The sequence below is a fragment of the Sciurus carolinensis genome, chromosome 8 (genome assembly GCF_902686445.1).
Source record: "Sciurus carolinensis chromosome 8, mSciCar1.2, whole genome shotgun sequence".
Taxonomy (NCBI): domain Eukaryota; kingdom Metazoa; phylum Chordata; class Mammalia; order Rodentia; family Sciuridae; genus Sciurus; species Sciurus carolinensis.
In genome coordinates, this window is record NC_062220.1 from 85,998,391 (window position 1) to 86,022,979 (window position 24,589).

The 24,589-nt window shown below is 35.0% G+C and overlaps 1 protein-coding gene across 2 annotated transcripts in view; it reads right to left on the reverse strand.

Annotated features, from left to right (window-relative positions):
- Skap2 (src kinase associated phosphoprotein 2) overlaps positions 1-24,589 on the reverse strand; it is a 173,514-nt gene that overhangs the window by 39,435 nt on the left and 109,490 nt on the right. For both annotated transcript variants that reach the window (XM_047560671.1, XM_047560670.1), the window contains exons 7-9: positions 18,394-18,518; positions 17,456-17,519; positions 16,964-17,101 (exon numbers count right to left, since the gene is read on the reverse strand). In XM_047560671.1, the coding sequence (XP_047416627.1) occupies positions 16,964-17,101; positions 17,456-17,519; positions 18,394-18,518 (327 nt within the window). The remainder of the gene's footprint in view (positions 1-16,963; positions 17,102-17,455; positions 17,520-18,393; positions 18,519-24,589) is intronic.

The following is a 24,589-nucleotide window of genomic DNA, read 5'->3' on the forward strand; positions in this document are numbered from 1 at the left end:
ATTTCATAAACCCAAAGATTCAACACAATGCAAAACTTCTTTAAAATAGATCTCACCAAAATTACAGTAAAATTTACAAATAAGACTTGTTTCACCACAAGAAATTCAAACCAAATACGTCAATTTTTTTATTGTATTAGTTCTTGAAAATGAGAAATATAACCCTGACTTTATTCCCTATATCAAAAGTCCAATAATAATTCTTCCCAGCAAATAGATTAACTGTCTCCATAGCTCATTCATTATAATCATACTATTTATATTAATATCCACAACTTTCTAAAGCCTGCGCCTGCTGCTAACTAGTGTTTCTATTAGTTTGAATCAAATGAAATTTTGAATATTTTGTCACTTTTTTTAGCCTTCAAAAACAGCAATTTTATAAGTTTCAAGGAGAAAGTGAAACTTCAAAATATTTGACATCAAGCCAGATGCAGTGGCGCACGCGTGTAATCCCAGCTACTCGTGAGGCTGAGCCAGAGGATCGTAAATTTGTGGTCAGCCTGGATAACTTAGCAAGACCCAGGCTCGAAATAAAGTGAAAAGGACTGGGGATGTGGTTCAGTGACATGTTTGAGATCTTGGGTTCAATTCCCTGCACTGAAAAGAGAAAAAAAATTTACACCAAATTTTGACACCAAAGTGGCAACTTACTCTTCTTAGATACATAATGTCTATAATTCTTTTTATCCAGCCCACAAGTGTATCACTTAACTGAACAGTCTTCTTTCCAACCAGGAAAATTCTGAGTAAAGTCTACATCCCACTGTAGCACATTCAAACATAAACAAAATATTATTAATATTTAATATGAAATCAGTTGTCACAAATGTAGCCAACAGTGAAGAAGCCATGATACAAATAAAATTACTTTGTGTGAGTTTTCCTATTTCCAGATGACAAGCTTCTTTGAGATGATATTCTCTCTCTTAATAACAAACAACTTCTGTCACATAATGTTTATGTCATGTAAGTTTTACAAATGAATAGTGTAAAAACTGGTTTGACTTTCTGGGGAAAAAATGATTGATTGGCATAGGGAATAAAGTAAGTTATTTAGATTAGAAGGACTTGAGTTGATTGGAATGCCGACTCCATTTTTAAGACATATTGTAAAGTCACCACATTAACCTGATTTAACATGACTTAGATTGCAAATATGTGTTATTCTTAGCTGAAAAGAAAATCAAAGTCCACACTTGGATCTGGATGGATCTCTACCTTGATATAACTTCTATAATTCTTCTTATATACAAATGTCATTTTTACCCTAAGAAGCATTAAGCAGCTATATAGGATCATTTACTTCATAAATTCAATAGCCATTTAAGATCTCTTCCTTCATAAATTCAACAAAAATGTCTTCTTGTCAAGAAGTAATTAATATAAAAGTTAAAGCCTAACAGTTCTCGGGAGAAAGGATATGAGAACCTAGCCTGGAGCCATGCCCACAGTATGTATTCAAAATTTTGTTTATTTAACTTGAATTAAAATTTATAAATCAAGTACTTATAATTAAGTCTCTATTGTAGTGTCTTTGTAATAAGTGATTACTTATGGCTAAGAATTCAGCCTCTAGCAATATGGTCAACATCCAAGTTGAAACAACCCTGTCTTTTCCCATTTGCTCAAAGGGACACACTATCTGCAGGATGAAAGGCTGGAGTTGGAGCACCTTCCTGGACACAGCAGGCAAAGCCTAGGAGAATAGACAGCTGCAAGAGAGACCCCACTCTCCCAGGACTGCCACAGGAAGCTTTTTGTCTTTTCTCCGTTCTGGAAGGTATTGGGGGTGTTGGGGTTTTGGTGAGAAATCAAAACTCCAACTCTGTACAATCTGAGGTCCAAATTTAGACAACCTTCAAGTGTGATGTGCCCCAAGCCAAGAAATTCAATACAAAAACTGTGAAACCCCCAAGGTTCTGGCAGAAATAAATGCCAAATCGTGGAGTAGAGGAGCAGGTTCCAGGACCCAGAACACACAGCACTCCCTAGGGACAGGGAGAAAACCCTATAAGTTGCAGATGCATGAAGCTAGAAGAAGAGTGGCCCAGTGGCCAAGCAAACAGGTAATTCCTGTGAGGCCAGCTATAATAGAAGTCAAGGCCAAATGCTGTAAAAGCATAGGGGAGGGCCACAAAATTAAGGGAAAGCCCAAGGAAATGTAAATCTTTATTTTCATAGCATTGCTAAGCTAGAGATGCAAACCATATATTACATGAAGCTGGTCCCTTTGCTTTCACCCAGTGAAGAATGGATCCCGTGTGAATATTTTCTGGGGTTTTGGACCATCTGGTTTTTAATATCTCAAGCAATGGGGTTTCTTCTACCACTTCCTTTGGAAAGTCTTTTTTCATTGTTATTGGGGCAAAAAAAAATTTAATTTAAATGTTAAGGGGATTTAAAAGTTGTTTTTGAAAGTGTTTTTAAAAATTCTTAAATCCTTTCATGTATATAAATTCCCCTTTTTCTCTGTAAAATTGAATAGGTACAATCTGGCCTCTTCCAAAATACCAGTAATTACTCCATCCAAACCTTTTTTAAAGGGCCTTTGTTTAATAAACTCCTTCGTCTTAATCATTCCACTTTCATCTTCAGAATGCTCTGCAGGTGTTCAGAACCACATACTGCCCGCTGGGAATGAGCAGCATTGAACAAATAGTCCCTTTCAGATACCCCACCCACTGCTCGCACCTCTGGTTCTTTATCAGCTGCTCTTTGGTCTCTGGTTACTTTTTCATAACCACTGCTTTTTATTTGTTACATTTATTTCTACTTAACAAACTTTGAGTTATAGTGGTCAACCCCTGTCCTCAGCGTCCAGCACAGTGCCTGGCATCCAAACTGCCTCATTAGTATGTTTTGCATGAATAACTGAATTGCTTACACAAAGAGCTGGCTTTTTTCTTTTCACTTGTTTTATTTCTTGTTTCACTTTTTCAGTCTTTCTTCTCAGTTCATTTATTAGAATTTTAGCTGATTTTTTCAGAACACATTTCAATGAATTCTGAAGTAATGAAGCTCAAAACTCACATGTATATCTACATGTTTGGGGGTTACTGTCTTTTATGCTTAAGTCTTTTTCTTTTTTTTAAAGAATTTAACCTTTATTTTATTTATTTGTTTTTATGTGGTGCTGATGATCGAACCCAGAGACCATACGTGCTAGGCAAGCTCTCTACCACCCAGCTACCACCCAAGTCCCTAGACTTAAGTCTTAAGCAATCTGAGGACAGAAGATATTTTATTATGGGTATAGATGACCTTCATCTTGACCCATCTAATTGGGTTAAACTTCCAGGAAGAACTAAGATGTTGGGTAATTTGGGGAGGAAAAGATTGGGGAAATGAAATGAGATTACTGGTGAATGAGACAGTGTTATAGACTATGTGAAATCAGAGCAGGACTCACAAGCAGCAGGCTGTGGCAAGGAGTTAGCTTAACTGAAGGAAAGGTGTAGAGAAGGGAAACGGGGATTAAAGTATGCCATGGTGTGTACTAGGAGTGAGTAAAGTGAATCTTGACCACAGTCTTCCTCTTTTTCTAGGCCCTTCCGTGGCTCCTCTGTGCCCACTGAATCTCACAGTGGCTTGAGAGATCATTTTTAAGTATTTTCCCAGCATTTATCCAATCATTGGCTATTAATCTCCTTTCACCATACTTCAAGCTGCTTATGCAACTTTTCATATCTGAGATTATTTCTACACACAACTGTCATCATTTGCTTACTAGTTAAATCCTGTGGTATCTGTCCTTGCAGATGTCAGTTTTTAAAAATCTTCGTTATGATATGCTCTTTAGAGCTATATTACCTGTGACCTTTAATGAATGAGTGGGAGCAAAGGAGTATGTCATTTCCTGAGAAATGTCTCACTTGAGATGACTGGCCCTCCATAGGGAGCAAGGAGCTCAAGTGGGTCCTATTGCTCACAAGACATGATCTATCTTTAATGGTACAAAATGTTGATGATATTAGAGCTTTTCATCACTCAATGTATTATGTTTCATAACTTTATTTATTTGAGACCATGCTCACTGGAATGGTAATGTTAGATTTTAATGAAGTTCTAGGGGATCAGCCATACTTCAATACACCACTGATAGTACAGTGTTTAGTAATTCTTTTGGGGTTCTGCAATAATTGATGTATTATTAGGAAAAGAATCATCATAGGGAAGGTTTCTCTTAATTTAACTGATGGGCTCATTTAACTTTGTACTACTCAGGTGTTAGTTATTGAATTCTTAGGAGTAAAGTATTAATTATTGAATTCTTAGGTATTTATGTAAAGGATAGGCCAAGAAATAAAAGATTTGACCTGTATCCTTTTGGGGCTTGTAAATATAATCAAGATAAGTTATAATGATCTACCCATTTGCTTGCTTGCCAAATAATCACATGAAAAGTGAAATGACAAAAAAAAAAAAAGTTATAAACAGTTAATTCTCAGATGAATGGTGCTACCAAAGTTTGAAGAGGCAGAGGTCACTTCATGCTGGGATGTGCACAAGAGGCTTTTCTGGCAGCTGGGATTTGACCTGGGAAAGTTGGAAGGATCTGGCTAGAAACTGAACAAGAGAAGAGCATTCCATGTAGACAGGAAGGTGTGAACCAAAATGTGAGGTTTTAAAAGGATGGAATTCCTGCAGGAGAACAAAGAGCTAATCAGTTTGTTGAAACAGAAGAGGTATTGCACTATAACTGGGACTAGGCTACAGTGGGAGACTGTCACATTGCAGAAGACCTCTGGGTGCCACAGTGAGGAATATGCACTTCACGGGCACTGGAGAACCACTTGGCATTTTGAAGCAGCACAAAAATATGGCTTAAGAAACTTTGGAATTCTTATTCTTGACACCATTTTTCCCATTAACTGAAAAATTAGTAACTGGTTTATAAAGGAGGTTTTCAATTCTTTTATACCTGGTGTCTCCAAGCATTTAGATAATATATTCTGGATGTGCCCAGAATGACACGGGCGTATATGGTATTATAATACCACATTCTCTTATACTATGATACTATATTGTGTTTAGTATTAGGCCATCTTGTACTAATAAAAATACTGTATTATGCCCAATAAAGACAGAGAATCTCCAGGGAATTTAGATTTTTTTATAGAATGACCATGAAGATTCTACCTTAGCAGATTTTGAGCAAATACTGTATTTATACTAATAATATAGACTGATGTAAGAAATACACAGATCCATAAGGGTATCTTTATTGTTTCTGATGCAATGACTATAAAGGTTCCACATAGGTGTGGACATAGAACATTACACTTTGGAATTGGTAAAAGTGATACACATTTTAATCTGTTTTTTTTTTTCCTACAGTTAGATTTCATAAACCTGATTCTATAATTAAATTATGGCATATTTGAGGATAGGGGCTATTTATCTACCATCATAGCATCTATACTTTACCTTATAAATAGTGTATAGATTAGAAAAAAACAATAGTATTGGTCATGGACAGTGTGGATGGGGAAAAACAAACAAAAAAATCAACCTGTTTTATCTATATGCTATTTGGATTTCTGTCCTTGAACTAATTCATTAACTCAGCACATTGATTTAGTATAAGGCACCAAGATGAAGCACAGGGCAGGAGCAAGGATTAGTGAAAGTTCAGCCTGTCTGGAGCATCAAGAGTTTGAGTAGCAGACTGGAACCTGGCCTGGCCAGGCCAGTAAGTTTGAACTTGGTCCACTCGGCAGTAGGGACCCATAAAAGTTACTGTGTAAGGGATTAATTTGAGCATATTATATTCTAAGATCAATCTCTTGGTAGTGTATAGAATGGATCAGGTTGGTTGAAGACAGAGAGATATAGCCATAGGAAGTGGGGGAGAGCACTCAGGAACACTTGTAATGATCCAGGTGAGAAATCCATAAGCTTGAGTAAATGGAGAGCTGGAGATGGAAGATGTTTTAGAGGCAAGATCAGTAATAATTGGCATCTGACCTGATTGGGGACATGGGGTGACCGAGAAGGAGTCAGGATGGGTTTGAGGTTCTTTAAATTTTTTTTTTAAATCTTGAATGACTACTGATACTGTTAACAGAAATAGAAAATAAAAGAGAAAGCAGAATTTGTAAGGAAGATGGTGAGTCTGATCTTAAATATGAGTTTGACATGAAAACCAATAGTTTCTTTAAATGAGTCCAGTGCTCAAAGGAGAGGCCAAATGTGAAATAAGAATGGTATCCTATCTTTCCTAGAGTCTTTTTAACATATATGTTAGTAAATGTTTATTTGATAGCTAAGAACAAGGTGATGTTTTCTGTTGAAAGGCAATATAATTACTGGTTAAGGGAATTTGACCTTCAGAGTTGGAATGCCTAGGTTGGAATTCCAACTCTGCCATTTCTTAGTTTGTGACTCATACAAGTTATTGAGTCTTTCTGTGCCTCAGTTTCCTTACCTGTAAAACAGGAACGGTAACAGTACTGATGGAATAAAGTATATAAATTATTAAGTGAGATAATGCTTTGGAAAGTACTTGACAATACTAAGGTTTAACCCTTACATTATAATTATCATCTTATCTTATACTCTTCTGATGAGCTGGCTTCCCAGTGAAGATACTCTACTTTTCTCTAATGTATGCATCTACATGTAGTGGTACTTGAAGGTATAAAGTTGCCCAGAGAAAGTGTAAAGAGACAGCTTTCCAAATGCAAAATCTTCATCATATTAAACCACAACACAATAAAGAGTATTTGATGTACATGGGAAATCTCATGTAATTATACACATAAGCCTCACTTTAAAAATCCAACACAGGTTTTTTGAAGTGTCATCTATGCACACAGAGCTGTGGTTTGATCCTACAAGGTCTTGCTTCACCAGGCTCTAGCTTCCCTCCCCAATCTCATTCTAACCTCTCTCTGTCTGGCAGCCCAGGGCCTTCCTTCTGTATCCTGAACACTCCAGCACTATTCAGCCTCACCCTGGCACTTGGTGTTCTCTGTGCCTGAAAAGAATTTGCTTTTTTTGTGTTTAATACTTTTACCCAAGAGGTTTCAGTTTAAATGTCACCTCTTTCCTGACTGCAGAATATAAAACGATCACTCCTTCTCCCCTCACCCTCTTATCTACCCTCAGAGCACTTTCTATAATCTGTAATTATTTTAATAAAGACTACAACTTCCTTTTTCATGCCTAAACTCCCAACACCAAAAACAGATTCTGGCATGCAATGGGTTCTCAATAAATATTCACTGGATGAATAAACTACACAATAAACCTGATGCAGGGCTGGGGTTGTGGCTCAGTGGTAGAGCCCTTGCCTAGTATGTGTGAGGTACTGGGTTTGATCCTCAGCACCACATAAAACTAAATAAAATAAAGGTACTGTGTCTATTTACAGCTAAAAACAATTAAAAATAATTAAATTTAAAAAAAGAATGTCTGATGCAAAGAACAAGAACACAAGGTATGGGTTGTGGCTCAGTAATAGAGTGCCCACCTAGCACATGTAGAGCCCTGGGTTCAATCCTCAGCACCACATAAAAATAAAATAAAGGTACTGTGTCCACCTACAACTAAAAATTAAGAAAAAAGAGCATAAGGCAAAGTAGAAACAAAAAAGTTTCATTATTAAAGAAATAAAAGACACACTGGAAAACAAATAATTTGAAATAATCAGAATCAGTAAGCATCAGGAAATCTAAGAATGCTGAGATGTTTATGTACAAATATTGTATCTACCAAGAAAATAAAAATGAGGAAGGCTGCCGGAGGACAAAAGGGGTGGCCAGTAAAGCTGAGTCTCCAGAGATCAAGGTGAGGCCCAGGACTGATGATTGGGGGAGTACTGGTGACTACTGAAGAAGCTGGTTTCGTTAGTGATCAGGTCAGAAAACCAAACTGCTAGGGGTTAGGGAGTGAGCAGGTAAAGAGAAGAGACCAGGGCACAAAGGGAGCTCCCAAGACTGTGTGTGCAGAGTGGGATTGTAGTTCTGTGAACCAGGATCAGGAATGTGGAAAGAGGTCCAGACCAGCAGGTAGGGGATTCAGGATCTGGTTCAAAGACAGCTTGAGAATGCCACTTGGACCCTGCAACTTAATTCTCTTGTTCTTCTATGAGAAAACATTTTCTGACCCATCTCAACTTCTGGATAAGGAACAAAGGGGCCAATGGGCAAGTAGCTATAAGGAGCTGTTGTTTCTTTGTAAGAATTCTAATGAAGTTCTAATAAAGAGGAACAGATCAATAAAAGAATGTTTTCTTTGAAATAAAATCAAGGTAAAATTTCACTTAGGCTTAATTAAGTTAGACTGGATTTTTTTCCCACTTTGTTGAAAGCTTTGCACTACTCAACTGCAGTACTTGTGAGGCCAGATATAAAGAGTGCTTATATTTATCACTGACATTTTGTTGAACTTGTCCATTCTTATTAATCATTGCTTTAAAGTAAGCAGCCAAGTACTCTGAGGAAGTTGATATTCCCAGCTGACCTATCTGCAAAAATAGTGAAGCGTGATACTCTCCTTCTGCAGTCTGTCTTTAGAGATACATGTATTCGTGCATGGGTGTGTGTGCACACATGCACACAAGCACACATGCCTGTGTATCCAGGACCTAAAGAAGCAATTAAATTTTTGTGAAGCTACTACAAACTTTATCATACTCTGTCTTCTGAAAACATGCAGGAATTAAAAGCAAGAGCTGGTCATGATTAGTATATTCTGCTTGGGAGGCAAATCATATCTGCAGAATGAAGACTCCAGTTAAAAAGTCTGATATGAAGGTAGTGAGAAGCTGGGCCTTTGAACTAATTGTTGGGATTTCTTGGTGGCAAATGACAAAAGTATTCAGTTGTGTACAGACACAAAACCTGCAGTGTGGATATCTGACCTTCTGGCACAGAATTAGGATTGAAGAATATAAGGTTCACAAGAAAAAATCTCGATAGCCCAGTCAATTTGTGTAATTTTTTTTCTTGTTTTATAAATGTCAACATTTTTGTCTGATTAGTGGTTGACATTTATTAACTTTCTGGTTCAGATTTTTTAATATGTATTCTGTTGGTTATCCAAGCAATATAAATATATGTATCTGAAAATTTGGAATTCAGAGGATAAATAATCCAAACCATCAATAATTTCTAGCAAGTCTATTGGGTTCTTTTTTTAAAAAATTTTTTTCTTTAAGTTGTTGATTGACCCTTATTTATTTACTTAAATGTGGTACTGAGGATTGAGCCTAGTGCCTCACACATGCTAGGCAAGTGCTCTACCACTGAGCTATAACCCCAGCCCTACTGCGTTCTTTAAAAAAGCAAGTCTAATCCTTGTTTTCATAGGGACCCTTTCTCTTGGTAAAGTTTCTATTCCTTCTTTACACATTCTCTTTACATATTCTTAGTACACTTACAGTTGCTTTTCAGATTGTTCTCTTGTATCCAGTTCTTGATTAATTCTCCCATTTGTCCTATTCATCACTGTAGCCCCCCTAAATATGGTTTAAAGCACAATGCCAAAATTTTTATCTGCACTATTTTCATTCTCTTTCAGAACTATACATTTTGACAATTCCATTGCAATATTTTTCTTTTACTTCATGAGCTATTTATTTTTTAGCCTCCAAACATAGGGATGTTGAGATATTTTTAACTATTTTAATAGAGTTGTCTCATAATAAAATTTCATTGTAAAGAACATAGTCTGTATGATAAAGGTTAACTGAAATCTGCTAGGATTTGTGATTTATATGCCATCAGTTTCCCTGATTATTCTGTGTACTGAAAGAACAGAAATCCTACACTATTTGAAAGGCTGACTTATATTCTTTTAAATATATTAGATCAAGGTCACTAATTTTGTGGTTCAAAGCTTCCATAGTCTTTCTAACACTCTGTTTCCCTGGTATACCAGTCTCTAAAAGTGGTATGTTAAGATTTCCTACTATGACTGAGGATTTGTCAAATTTGTGTTCAAGTCTTTGTATTATTGATTTAAAGTTTATATTTTATATTATTGATTTAAAGCTTATTCTTTTATAGTTAATATGTAGTATTTCATAATCCTACCCCTGCTTTGTGTCTTGAACTACAGGATTGCTATAGTAGCTCTCTTTGGATAAGATTATCTGAAATATTTATTTCCCTTTTCTTGTTTTGAAACTTTCTATATGGTTTTTATTTCAGATGTAACTGCTCTAAGAAGAGTACTTTTAGATTTTTTAAAAAATCCCAATGTGATCATTTTTTTAATAGATTGATTTAATCAAGTTACATGTATTATAATTACTTTTTAGAGTAAGTCTTATTTTTATCAGATTTTTTTCTTTGTTTCTTTTTTTTTTTTTTTCTCATCCCCAGCCTTCTTTGGAATTAAAAAAAAAATTCTTATTTGGTCACCTTTTTTTTTTTTAATTTTTACAGACTGCATTTTGACTCATTCTACACAAATGGGGTATACCACTTTTTTAATATCCCCTCTTTTGCTTTGGGAAACTTAAAATTGCATTTCTAGTTTTATTTTTTAAGTTACTGTGAATTTTTAAAATGCAATTCCTACTTCTATGTTTCCCAACAAGAACAAAAGCTACTACTCATTTCTTCTTTTCTCCTTCCTCCTGAACAGGACAGTACTTCTCAAGCTTTCATTACCTATACCTCCATCTTGTCCCACTTAACTTTTTAATTATTGGCAGAATTTAGTTAAAATCAGGCTCATTTAGAAAAAGCAATAGATAAAGTTACTGACTCACTTTACCTGTTTGTATATTTACTACTGTTCTTGCACCTGTCTTCTGTGTTCACTCTTCTGACTGAAGCACATGGTAAGGGGTGGAGCTGGGACTCAAAATGATGTACATTTCCCTGCTAAGTCCCTGCTCTCAATCATAGTAATCTACTGGTCACAGAGTGAAAGGTATCCTGGGTGTATGGGTAGGTGAAGCAGAGATAAGAGGTAGATGGAGAGGAAGAGAGAAGTGGAGGATGACTTTGGAAGAAGGTGTGATGACAGAAAGACACAGGCTAGTTTTGACACTACCTGCTACAGCACAGGATTCCTATGCCAGAGAAGCAAAATGCAAATTCATGGGACATAAATATAATATGTATACATAAGATATAAATAATCATGAGGAATTAGAGGTAGTATGTCAAGGCTTGGATCAGAAAGGGGTAGCAGCACCTTTTTGAGGCCTGTGTAAGGACAGGTGAAGTAGGTACAAAGCCTGGCATTAAAAGGTGTTCAAGAAAATTTATGAACTGAAGGAAATTAAAGCAAGCAAGAAAAGAAGGATGGAAGCAGAAATAGTTAAAAGAAGTGAAGAAAATAAGTGAATGAGAAAAGACAGAAAGTAATAAAGAAGTAGGGAGAAAGCCAGAGGAGGAAGGAAATTTTTTAAAAGGGGCAGAAGAAAGTAAATAAAAAGAAAGATATCATTTTTGTTTTAAAATTTATACATGTATTTGTATGTTTTCAATAGCAAAAGACAAAGATTCATATCATACAGTTAGTAATGTTTACTTGGGTAAGGGCAACTTCCATTTTTTTCTTTCATGTTCATCAGCAATATTCAGTTTTTCTTTTGGTATGTATTGGTTATAAACACAGATTTAAAAATCAAGACTTGGCAATAACAAAAAAAAAAAGTGAACCAAGAGTAATAAACAAGTACCCACTGTGGTTTATGATGTCCACTCAGGTGTGTGTCCCTCTTAATGGAGCAGCCTCTGTGACTCTCAGGCCACCTCCAAGGGCACAGGACCACCTCAAGTCAGCTAATCTCTTCAGGTCCCATAAAGTTTCAGTTCTCCTATGGCCACCTGCTAAATTCCAGGTAACCTGGACCTTCTTAGCCCTGCATTCTCCCAGGATGCCCTCTCCCTTTAGATAAGGTCCAGTCCTTCATCCATACATAGGTCTTCCCCCTTCAGCCTCAAAAGAACAACCCTATCCCAACAGGATATACCAAGTACCCCTACCGTGTCAGAAAAAAAGAAAGAAAGAAAGAAAGAAAGAAAGAAAGAAAGAAAGAAAGAAAGAAAGAAAGAAAGAGAAAAGAAAGAAGTTGTTTTCATCCCTCACAGAGAGTAGCTTGTGAGAATAGAGAAAATGCTCCCCTACTTTTATTTTGCCTTTGTGGTCACCTTGGACTTTCTCACTTCCCTCAGACAGACAGACAGAACTTCAACACTGTCCTGAAGGAAATGGTGACAGGTAGGTCCAGTTGATTTCTTATAACCTAGAAGCATTCTATGAAAACTTTGTTTTATGTATGTAAGAAAACCCATATTATGTCCATAAAAATGAATAAACTCTTATCTGGAGGTTGGGTTATGAATCTTTATAACTCAAGAAATATGGATAATAAACCAAAAGTGATAAACCAAAAGCTATCTATACATACATGTGGCCAGAGTTTCACAACCTCAGCACTACTGATATTTTGGGTCAGATAATTCTTTGTTGTAGCAGCATCACTGGTCACTTCATGTTTATAATGCAGGTGCATGCACACACAAACACACCCTAGTTGTGACTAACAAAAATGTCTCCAGACATTGTCAAATGTATCCTGGGAGCTAAAATCTTCCCTGGTTCAGGACTACAGATGTAGTTTCAGTTTGCAAAAATGGATCATTTTATGTCTTAACCAATGGAATATGTATTTTTCATGCATACAGGTATTTTGGGTTTCAGTATATATTAAGCCATCTTTTATAATGAAAAGAAATTTGTTTGCAATGCCAGTGACAGAGAAAAACTATATGACAAGCAGAATCATAATCTGAAATAGGCAACATAAAAACCACTAAAAGCACATCTACATTCAGCAGAGATAAAAATATAAACAAATAGTACATGCACGCATTGACCCTGAGTTATGAATATTTTTCTTATTTTTTAAATAACTTCAGATAACCTTCTCAGTAGAATTTGGAATTGAAATCATCTAAAAATTTTACTCCAATCTAGTTATTCACTTGGGAAAAATATTTATCATACTATGTATTTGGACACAATAGCACCATAATAACTTTATAATTCAGTACTATGGTTTGAGAAAAAATACTGGCAGGCTGCCCATACTAACAATATTAAAATGTTGAATATATGTGTTTCTGTGAAAGTTAACTGATATTTTTCCATTGTGTCCCAAAGAAGGAATGAGAAAAACTGATGAAGTTAGAACTTACCATTGCTCATAACAATGTTAATACCAGAGACTAGAGTGTCTCTATTACCTTGATATCTACTTGGTAATGTGAATGATAATTATTCAGGAGGAAAATAAAACTAAAATATATTTAAGGGGTTTGTAACCACTCTGATTAAATTTGCATTTGTGCCCACCTGCTAGAAATTACTTCAAATTTAAGTTACCCAAACACTATTCTTTTTAATGTATGCATAATAGTTTCATCAAAAAAATCATAGTTGCATTTTACTTTTTATTCCATTTTAGACACATATGGTTGAACTGAATATACTTAAGTGTAAATGAAGAACCAAATGATAAAAACATCCTTTTCTAGCTCAGAATAGTTCAATCTGTCATTGCAATTAAAAAAATGAATTCACATTAACAAAAAAAAAAAAATAGGTTAATGGAATAGAAATTTGTCTTCCTACTTTACACTGCCCTCTCTCCTCCAGTCTGCTGTGCCAGAAGACATTTCAAGTGCAATTCTCCTGAAAGCTGCAGATTTAATAGGCTAATGGGTGGTTACCATTCTTTTTACTAGGCTGATTCTATCCCATCCAGAAAAATCTTTTTGTTGGTAGTGTTTCTACACAATTTCCTGCCATTGAAGTGTGTGGTGTGTGTGTGTGTTGGCGGGGGGTGGGGGGGGGGAGATCCAGTAACATAGTAACTAGAAGAGCAAGCTGGATTGAATTCTGCAACAATTTCCCAAGTATTTCTTCTCATTTTCAGAATTCAAAATCAGACAAAAAAATGCTTCTCTAGAGTTTTGATGAAAAAATGAGCAATAAATTGTGAAATGCTAAGCCAAATGAACTCATTACTGTATTATAAAATAGTTTAACACACTTATACCAACATATTAGCTGTGCAAACAAAAATATGCTATAGTGATATCATAAGATATGCAAACCCAACTGGCTTATGCTAATAAGTAATAAAACACAAAAGATGCCAAAGCATTGGGGTCTTTGAAAAAAAGCCAAATACCTTTACCATTCCCCAGAAATATCATTTCCTCAACTCTTTTCTGCCATATGTATAAATTCCCTAAGCACAAAGAAACCTAGAAATTTATCCTTATTCTTTTATGAAGTTAGTTAAAAATTAATGAACAAGAAATTAAAGTGAAGGTGCTGTAATAAAATTAGAATATTCTAACTGAAAAACAATTACAATGAAACTATTTACACTCCCATGGAATTATGAACATTTTTCCAAGGGATATTCTGCAATATAATTTTTAAACAAGGTTTTCTTCTTCTTACTCTTTATACTTAAAAACTGAAGGTTTACTTCATTTTAAAAAAAATACACTTAATAAAGTTAGAGCTTAATTTCCCAGAAAAAGAGATTTATCATTTAAACTATCATGTTGACTGCTTAGATTTTTCTTCAAATACATCTGTAGGCCTCATCTTTCAACTAAGAGGATAAGTTTTCAATAATATGTAATTGACAGAAAATTGTGTTGAAATGGTAGTACTATTTAATTCTTGCAATGTAACCAGTCAGACTTCACAGATACGTAGTTCTTTGTACAGAACCGGAAAAATATCAACAATTTGTACATGGGCTCTATGCTTTTCTACTGTTCTCATCACCTTCACCTCAAAATTAAAATGTCACAGAAGTGAAAGTAGTAGGTTTAATTCCTATCCTGAAAGAATTTTTTTTAATTACAAAAAAGTTACCTTTCTAGTTTTAGATATTAAATAAACAAAAACTCTGAACTAACTTTAGGGGCTTCCCTAAGAAAAATCCCCTCTGTAGCTGCTGGCTCAAACTCGACAAACTTGCTGAATGGTGCAGATGTTGACGAGGCTCTGGGTTACACTGGGGAAGAAAGAAGCACCAGACATTCCACAGCTGCCTCCAAGAGCGCCCTTCCCAGGGGCACAGTTGCAGGCTCTATCAAGCTCAATCACTTTGTACAGCAACTGGGGATCCCAGCCAGGGGCAAAGAAATCCCAGAGAAGCTTAAATTTCCCCCAGTACCACAGCAAGAAGTAACACTACTTAGACTAACCAGTTATTTACAACAATTATGTGGCCTTAGGCCAAAAAAGGATGAGAAAGAACAGCTGTTAGAGAAGATGTTTCATATTTTTAAATTTCAAGCTATTTATGGGAGATCTTCCTTGGTCTTTATTATGGAAAAAAACTATGAACATTTGATCTTTATTCTTGATTGATTTTTTGTTCTTCAGGTAGCAGGGAAAGAATAGTCAAGCTGAAGAATCACAGAACTTTACAGTTAATTCAACAATTATAACAGTCACTCTAGGACTTCAAAGGGATGAAATGCATACGACAATATCATGTTCAAAGGTACTACACTCTTCCGTTTTACATGATTATATATCTCATGAGTTCTCTCAAATATTTTGAAGATTGAAATAACTGTACAAATGATATGATATGACTAAAAACAAGTAGTCAAAGAATATTCTTTGCTACATAAGAGTAACCGATGGTATGGCAAATATCATTTCCTTAGGATAAACCAGAAAGGAAAAGGCTATAAATGAAGAGCTGCACCAAATAATAGAAATATTCAAACACTGTGCTAAATTACACGTGAGCCTCCCAATGATATTAGCCCCATTTTATAGATGAAGAAATTAACTTACAAGTTCATTGAACTAGTCCAGAATTTAAATTTTTTACTCTAAAGTCTAGGCTCTGGTTATTAGGTTTTACTGACTGTGTTGCAGTGACATTTGTACATTAATTTGGAACATCTACATTATTTTCTAAATCAATTTAAAAGGTTTATACCATGTCATTATATTGTTCTAGTCAAGAGAAAAACAGCTTTTCTACATGAGATGCTACTTAAATCTCACCTTTTTGCTTATAATCCCTTTTTCTTCTCTACTACTGATTTTTTAATGGTCAGGAAAAGGCTCATTTCAACTTAGAGGGTTTGTAATAATACAATTCCCCAAATGTTGTTATATCCTAAGAATCCTAAATTTCAGATGCCTATCTTTCTTTCTTTTTTTTTTTTTTTTGCAGTGCTGGGGATTGAACCCAGGGCCTTGTGCTTGCAAGGCAAGCACTCTACCAACTGAGCTATCTCCCCAGCCCAGATGCCTATTTTTCTATTTTAGTTTGATTCTCAAAATCAAAAGTCAATTAGCCAATAGGTCATTTTATGTCACATAACAGATACTGAGACATGTGAACACTAAACCAGGCCTGAGAATTTATAGTAAGAAATCTTCCATTTCATATTGATGCTAAAATATCAGTAAGGAAGACTTCAAGTCTCCAAAAGGCCTTTGTTTATCTTTCCTCAGCATTCCTCCAAAACAATGGGACACACTACAGCAAGGCGGAAAGGAGGCAGAAGTTGATGACATATGGGGCGTGCGTGGAACTTCTGGTTAATGGAAGTTCCAAGATGTATAAATAAAAAATGATGTGTGAGTTGGTGGAAAAAACTGTAAGGCAAGTCAATTTTTTAATTAAAAAATTATGTAGCATAAACAATGCTAATGAGCCAAAAGTCCCAAGAGATTAGGATTGTATCTGCTTCATTTTAATGTTCCATTCACTTTTCCTAAGCATACATCCACTCACTTGAAATACCTCAAGCAGAACCATTTTTGTAAAATAGGGCTTTGAATATTTTCTTTGTCCTTGTTCCTAATAGCTCACCCTTCTCTACTCAAGTGCCAACTTGAAGACAAATTACACACACACACACACACACACACATGTGGGTGTGTGCAAAAAGAGCCGAAATTATCTTTAAGTGAATAGCCAGACAATAAATACCTGGAAGTTCCTCATAAATTTCATCATCTATTGGCTGCCCACTTGTTGGTGGCTGGCTGGTTGGTAGAGGATGGTCAACGTCATCATATAATTCTCCTTTTTCATCATCGTCCTCAGGAATAATATCAGATTCCATGTCTACAAAATGTTTCATGAAGTGAATTTTAAAGGGATACAAAAGAGGCTTTTAATATGATATTTCCTCAATAAACACAGTCCTACTAAGTAGTAATAATATTTTCTGCACATTCCTCTTCATTTAAAATATTTTTAAAGTTGATTGTTTTGTAAATATGTTATTTTAAAGTTGCTAACTGGCACTTATAGAAAAGATGCTTGTATGAATCTAAAGCAAATAGTCTATATTAAACCAGTCATTTCCCTTCATCATTCTCATTGAAGTCAATAAGCTTTTGTATATGAAAACCAAACTACTCAGTTATTTAGCATTTAAATATTTACCATGACTGCATGTTCAGTTGATGCTCTTACCTTGTAATACAAATTTCAGCTGCTGTACCCATTCCTCAGCATCTTTGGGAGAAGTTGCTGTAAACTAATTAAAGAACAAACAATAAGAACAAAAATTACCACGGTAGAAATAAAAAGTATGTTGCATTCTTATCATTTCTTTAAGACCATTAGTAATTCTTTTCATGTCTAGTGGTACTTTTCTTGCAAGGATGCTTCTTATAATGTACAGTTAATTTTGACAAATTTACGTAATTGAAGCAGAGGATGATGGATTTGAAACTCTGATCAGCAGCTGGCAGCTGTGCAGGAAAAAAAGCTGCTTCTCTTCATCAATGTCAAAGACAGAACTGATGAACAAAATTTGCCCTTGACAATTAGAAGACACCCATGAATTTCTTTAGACTGCTGGGTACAGTTTTCTTAAAAATGTTCTTGTCAGATTCCAACACACTACCTGACAACTTAATTAACTGGCTTTCAACTGCGATCTCAGATATTTAAAACTTATTAAACATACATTCCATATTGATGCCTAGCTGATAGCTCTTGAATTGCAGAGCTGATACGTGTCTTTATCTTCATTTTCTCCCACACCCCTAAGCAATACAATATGCATTAACACTTTAATATTTTTCCTTTGATAATTTCACTCTTTCTGCTATGTAATTCTTTTAGGAAATCATACTGCTCTATTAAAATAGATATAAAATGCTATATGTAAAGTAATTGATAAATTATATATTCACTTGATCCTTTTGAAGAAGATATCACTTGAAGTAATCTGAATTTTTTAAAATGTATTTTCTCTTATATGAATGTCCATTGTACAAAAACCAGTAATTTTTTATTATTACTAACATGTCAGTGAGCCTTGTTTTAACAAAATGTTAATATCTCTATAAATGAAACCAGAACATCTTATCAACTTAATTTCAAGACAACATAAAAACTCCAACCTGATAGATTCGTTTATCAGGAGCAGAGATTTCAAAACAACAATCTTTCTTTGCATCCTTCCTAAGGGTGTTATTCATTCTGACATCATAGCCGTCTATTGAAAATTCACCTTTCTGTTGTTTGTCTGTTGAAGATAAAATCACAGTTAGAATTTCACTTACTACAGCAAATATAAATATATAGTTGTTTTGTCAACTCCTAGAAAAGAGTAATTTTGGTCATATTGTTTTAGTAATGCAATGCTTAAATAACATTTCTAGATATCATTTTTAATTCTAAAATATGGGTGCACTGGGGACAGTTGGGTCTAAAAAGGATATCTATGGGAACCAGGGAAAGAGGTCTGTATATGTGGTCTTGTTCAGAATGAAGTGTGGAAATAAGACCTTTATATACAGGGAATACCTAAGAACTAGAACTTAGAACTGGCTAGACAACCCACTACCAAGTCTGGTTCTTTCAGATTTAGAAAGTCTATGGGAAAACCTGTCTAGTTGAAAGTTTCTGGGTTTCATTTACCATTATCTCCTTTTACCAACTCCTTTCCACCACCCTCATCAAAAGAAAAAATATTTTCTTAAAATAACAAAACTCCCAAATCTAGCTCAAAATTTTAAATACAAAGAAAAACAAAACTAGTAACAAAAAAAGATGTAATGTGAAAACAAAATATTTGGGTGGAGAAAAGAGGAAAAGCAAGCATAAAAGCATTAGTTACAAAAATTGAGGTTTATTAACCAGTCAATGAACAGCTGAAATAGTAGAAGCACACTTGAATCTAATAATGAAGATTGAAAGAAAAGATGACTTGAGCTTTGGTCAGATATAACTTTAAAGACAAAATAGAAATGCAACAAAGGATTTAATACTCTCAAACTGAAAATAAAATTAGCTTTCCCAGCTCACTTGGTTGTGCCATTTTCATAGAAAAGTTGCACAGCTATAGGTTTATTTCCCAGATTAACACACAATATTGAAACCATGAGTAGGGACAAACTGTCCATTTTACTAGTCTCAGAGAAAATAGAGACATGCTCCCATAACATGAGATAAAAGGCTCTCTTAGCTTAGTCCATCAATAATATATATATATGTATTTTGGATATATATAAATATTATATGTGTATATATATATATATCCTTTCTTTAAATAAACTAATGCCTACAGTAACATATATTTTTAAAAGATCTTTGAGATCATATCTTATCCAAATTGTTGAATAAGAATAAATATGATTCAGAAATTCTTGACTTAAACCTGGATGATTTAATTGTATTTAGTCATAATTTGTATATCCAGAAGACTGAAAAATTCAATTAAAAAATCTGAAGTTATTTGGTTGAAAAGTCTACAATTCCCTATGAAGTTCACAAACTATACTTTAAAATTATAGCATTCTTGAAGTGTGTTTTATGAGGTCTTAATAGGTTTCTATGATTAGGTAAGTTTGGGAAGATTGGTGCTGAATTAAACAAAGTTAAAAAGTTTTTGTGGGGAGTAAGTTCAGATTAGATCAACATGTTCTTGGGACCCTTAGTATATTTACATACTGACAATTTCTAAGAAAAAGATTTAGTATGAACCATTTCCAAAAATTATTCATCTATGGAACCTTTTTTCACAGAATATTTTATGGATCTGGTACTCCCAAAGCCTACTTTGCAAAATATTTAACCAGAGAAATATTGAGGGTAAAGTGTTAAAATAATAAATGGTTAAGAACGGTTGGTTCTAAAATTCTTTAAAAAAAAAATGAAAGCATTCATTCTCTCATTCAACAAATTTATATAAAGCACTTTAAACAAGCCAGGTAGCTTTATAACACTTTATCAGACCTTTCCTACTTTCCCACTGAAAATACACGGGCGCACACACACACACACACACACAAACTCATACACACATACTCACTCCACAAATACTCAGTGATCCATTAGACTGCAAAAGGAATTTAATTTCCACTACAAAAAGTAAAAGTAATCTGAGGAAATATATCGAAACCATCCAGGACAATTTTGAAAAATTTCCTTAAACTCACCACCACCACCATGGAGAAAAAGTGTTTTCAGGGACCAGATATGGAGGAAAGTCACCTCTCCCCTCTGCCACACAGGGTTCAATCTCTTCACTCACTAGATCTATCTGCTCTAAAACCTATGTTTTGACCTCTACCTTAGGTCTAATATTCTTATCAATGTAATACATGAAAGTGGAAATGCACAAAGAGTGGGAGTCTACATCTGGAGATGTAAAATTGGCTCTACAAAGACTGAGTTCAGAAAAGCTGGAGGGAACAGGAGACCTTTCTGCACTAGATTTTTAGGAAGTAGCAAGATTAGGAGACCCCAATTTGCACTAGTAGATACACTTTAGAAAAAATTCCCAGAAATGCATTATAGGATCATGCAGCAGATCTTCCATTAGAGTCTAAGAGGAAAACCAGAGAGAATGAATTCTATTTATTATAAGCATTCCAGATTATACAGATATGTCATTGTTCCAGGACAGGTAAAAGAAGAAATGCAAACAGACAGGTGTCAGAAAAATATTACGTAATACAAAAATGTAAGATTTTGAGATGCAGAAATTATAAACAAAGTCAGAGAAACCGAAGTAAGCTTTAGCCATTGCCTTGCATCTTTTATAAAAGAAAAACACAAATTATAAAAGAGAAGATGAAGCGATGTAATATAAATAAAAAGGGAAATGGCTGAGACATGAAGAGACTGACATGAAGTCAGCAAAGCAAGGGAAAAACTGTATAAGGAAATGGAAAATGCAGTAGCTAAACAAATGATGTATTAAAAGTGGCATGATAAAAAGTAAAATTGATATTGCTGAAAACCAGATCATGTGTACCCTGAAAAGCTCACTCAGCAGATAGGAAAAGAAGAGTAAAGGAGGATAGGGAGAAAAGGTAATATGATGGACATGGAGGACTGACAAAAATACAACGTAAGGAAAAAGTGTTCGGGAAGATGAGTAACAAAACAGTGCCAATAATCAAAGACGTAACAGAAGAAAACTTCATTCTGCCAAAGACAGACCCAAGTCCGTGGAACAAAAGACGATATTGTTTAACCAAGTAAAAGTAATAAAAAGAAACTAATACTTAGACCTACTTGTTTGAGTGAGGATAAAAAATCATATAAACAGCCAAGTGGAGTACGGATGTGGAACCAGAAAGACTGAATAGAAGGAAATTCCTAACTCCTTCTCAATAGATTTTGTACAACCCTAATCATAAAGTAGCTTAGAGAGTCATATGTTTTTTCTCATATGTGCAAGTTAGAGAGGAAAAAAGAAAAGAGAAATGGAGGAGGGAATCTCATTAAAATGGAAGGGAAATCAGTAGAGTATAAGAAAGGGACCAGGAAGAGACAGGAGGGGAGTAAAAGGGGAAGGTGGGGAATGATATTAGCCAAATTATACTGTTATATTGTATACATGTGTGAATACAAAACAAAAAATTCCACCATTATGTATAATTACAATGCACCAATAAAAATATTTTTAAAAAGGACTGGGGATATAGCTCAGTTGGTAGAGTGCTTGCTTCGCATGCACAAAGCCCTGGGTTCACTCCTCAGCACCACACACACACACACACACACACACACAAGCACACTATATATGTTATGTGTGTGTGTGTGTATATATATATATATATATATATATACACACATATATATGAAAAAAATAAAAATAATATGGTATGCAAACATAAAAAAATAAAAAAATAAAGTTGCAATATTTCCCTTTAATAAACATTATACAAGAGATCCAAGGCATGAAATAGGGAGACATGGTTATAATAAGACCTGCTCTTCTCCCTCACATTGGTTTCACTCTGGACAGAGAAATACTTCAGCATGGTTATTCACAAAAATTCATATATACCAGTTAGTTCCACAGGGTTTTCTGGGATAGTTTCAAGAACATCTGTTGATTTGACACAGATTGTTAAAAACAGTTAAATGCCAATTGAATTGGAAACAAGGTATATAAGTTCATTTACCCATAACTGTGAAAGACTAACAAAATATTTTATCTTAGTGAACTTCATACATAGCAGAAATTTATTCCCTTAAGTGCCAAAACTTTTAAAATTTTTGGTCTTGGTGATGAAAATCTTTCTTAAATATATACTTCCTTAACTTTCTCAATGTGTTTTAAACCTAATTTAATGTTTTCTTGACAATCTAGCAGCATCATTTTGAATATTAGTTTTTATAGTATGCTATAACACACTGATGCCTGCCAGATGTCTGAGGTGTTGGCCCCCCTATTAAATTTCCCTAGGCTTCTACTTCACATTTTAACCTTGCCTCTACCCTGCTGCTCAAGCTCAACACCTACAGAACTGGAGGCTGCTAGGAGAAACTAGATAATGAAATCCATTAAGTCAGTAACTTAATTTTACACAATTCTAATTCAGTACGTTCAAGGTAAAAGCAGTTGGCTCTGATCTCCTACAAAACATAACACACGAGGCTAATGACAGAAATTTCCTTCTACTTTTTCACTGTCTTTTAGTTTTACAGCTGTGTTCTAGGTTTTTTAAGTTGCCAAAAAGACAACACACATTTAGCAAGCTCCTTTAATGTGTCAGGAACTTAATACAGCACATTTCACATATGCCTTGTAATAATTCTAAGTGACAGAAGGTATATATTATATCCCCAACACTGACGGGAAAACAAACCTTAAACTAACCAACTTACAGTCACACAAATGGTTAAGTGGTAAGAATCAGGACCCTAAGCATCTCTGACACTAACCATTTCACATGGTTTCCTAGAAAGTTGTTTCCCAAAGTATATTTCAAGAAATCACTTATCTTGAATACCTGCTAAAAATCCAGCACTTACTGTACAGGAATCTCTGGGCATAGGTACAGGAAAACAAATTTTAGCAAGCATTCCAGATGATTTTGATACTAACATGTGAAAAACCACTGTCCTAGACAGAACATGTGATTTATGAAGTCACCATAAAGAAAATAAATGTTCTTTTACATTTCCTCCTATAACATGAGTCAAACTTTCTCAGCTTCCTTTATGGGCTCCTCTACCTTTGCCTGTTTCTTAAACAGCCATGATAGGTCATGTTCTAAATCCTGCTCTTTTCTCATTTTACAGAGCTCCCAGGGCAATTGCATTTAACTCCGAAGATTAAATTCCTATCAACATGACTATGACTCATAATTCTCTATATATTTAGTACAGTTTCAAGACTGTATATCCAAATCTTCATCTATGTGTTATACATACTTCCTCTCTTGAATGTCCTAGAGGTACAATGAACAGAACACACTCAAAATGAAGATCATATCTTCTTCCCAACATCTGTGATCCCCAACTCCTATGATGTTTCTTGTGTACCCCATCTCAATAATTAGTACCTCCATTAACTCAAGCCCCCAAACCAGAAAACTGAGTACCATTCTTAATTTCCCTTTTTCCTTCACCAAGTTCCCGTGTTCCCCCATACACCTACTGCCACCTACCAAAATCTAATCAGTACCATTTTTCTTGCAAATATACTTGTCTTTTCTCTTTTTCATTGGTTCTTAGAAGATAATGCTTAGAACACCAAGCACTCTCATTTTATTTTAAATACAGCAACTATTAAATAATTCCAAATCCTTTATGACCCTTATAAACTCATATGTATTTATCAACTGGAGCTCCCCAGCAGCCAATCATCTTTCCTGTTTTTGTTCCAAGATTATTGGGGATGGGGCCTAGCTTCCCACCACAGCAGTTGGAGAGTGGCAGATCTTCCCTATTCCAGCACAGGTGAGCAGATGTTCCAGCCTGGAACCTTAATCTGAAGAGAGTAACAAAAGAATCAAGACCATTCAGAATCCACTCTTGTGGCAAAGGCATTCACCAATCAGTGGCAGTTAACAGTGACAACATCACAAGACCACGGCCAGCAGGGTGTTCCAACCAGACTCCGCATGCACTGGGCTGAAAGTCTAGCCACCTTACTTCTTTGGATCTTGCTTACTTTCTGAGCATGGTTGTGCAGCTTTCCCATCAATTCTGCCTAAAAACTGATATTCTCCTAACAATTTCCTCTTCAGCATAAAGTTGGTTTCTGCATTTGTTCCATGAATACTAACTTGGCACAATAGCTAGTAAGCAGAAAGTCATGTAATGTTCAGTCATGTCTGAGAGTATCTGCTA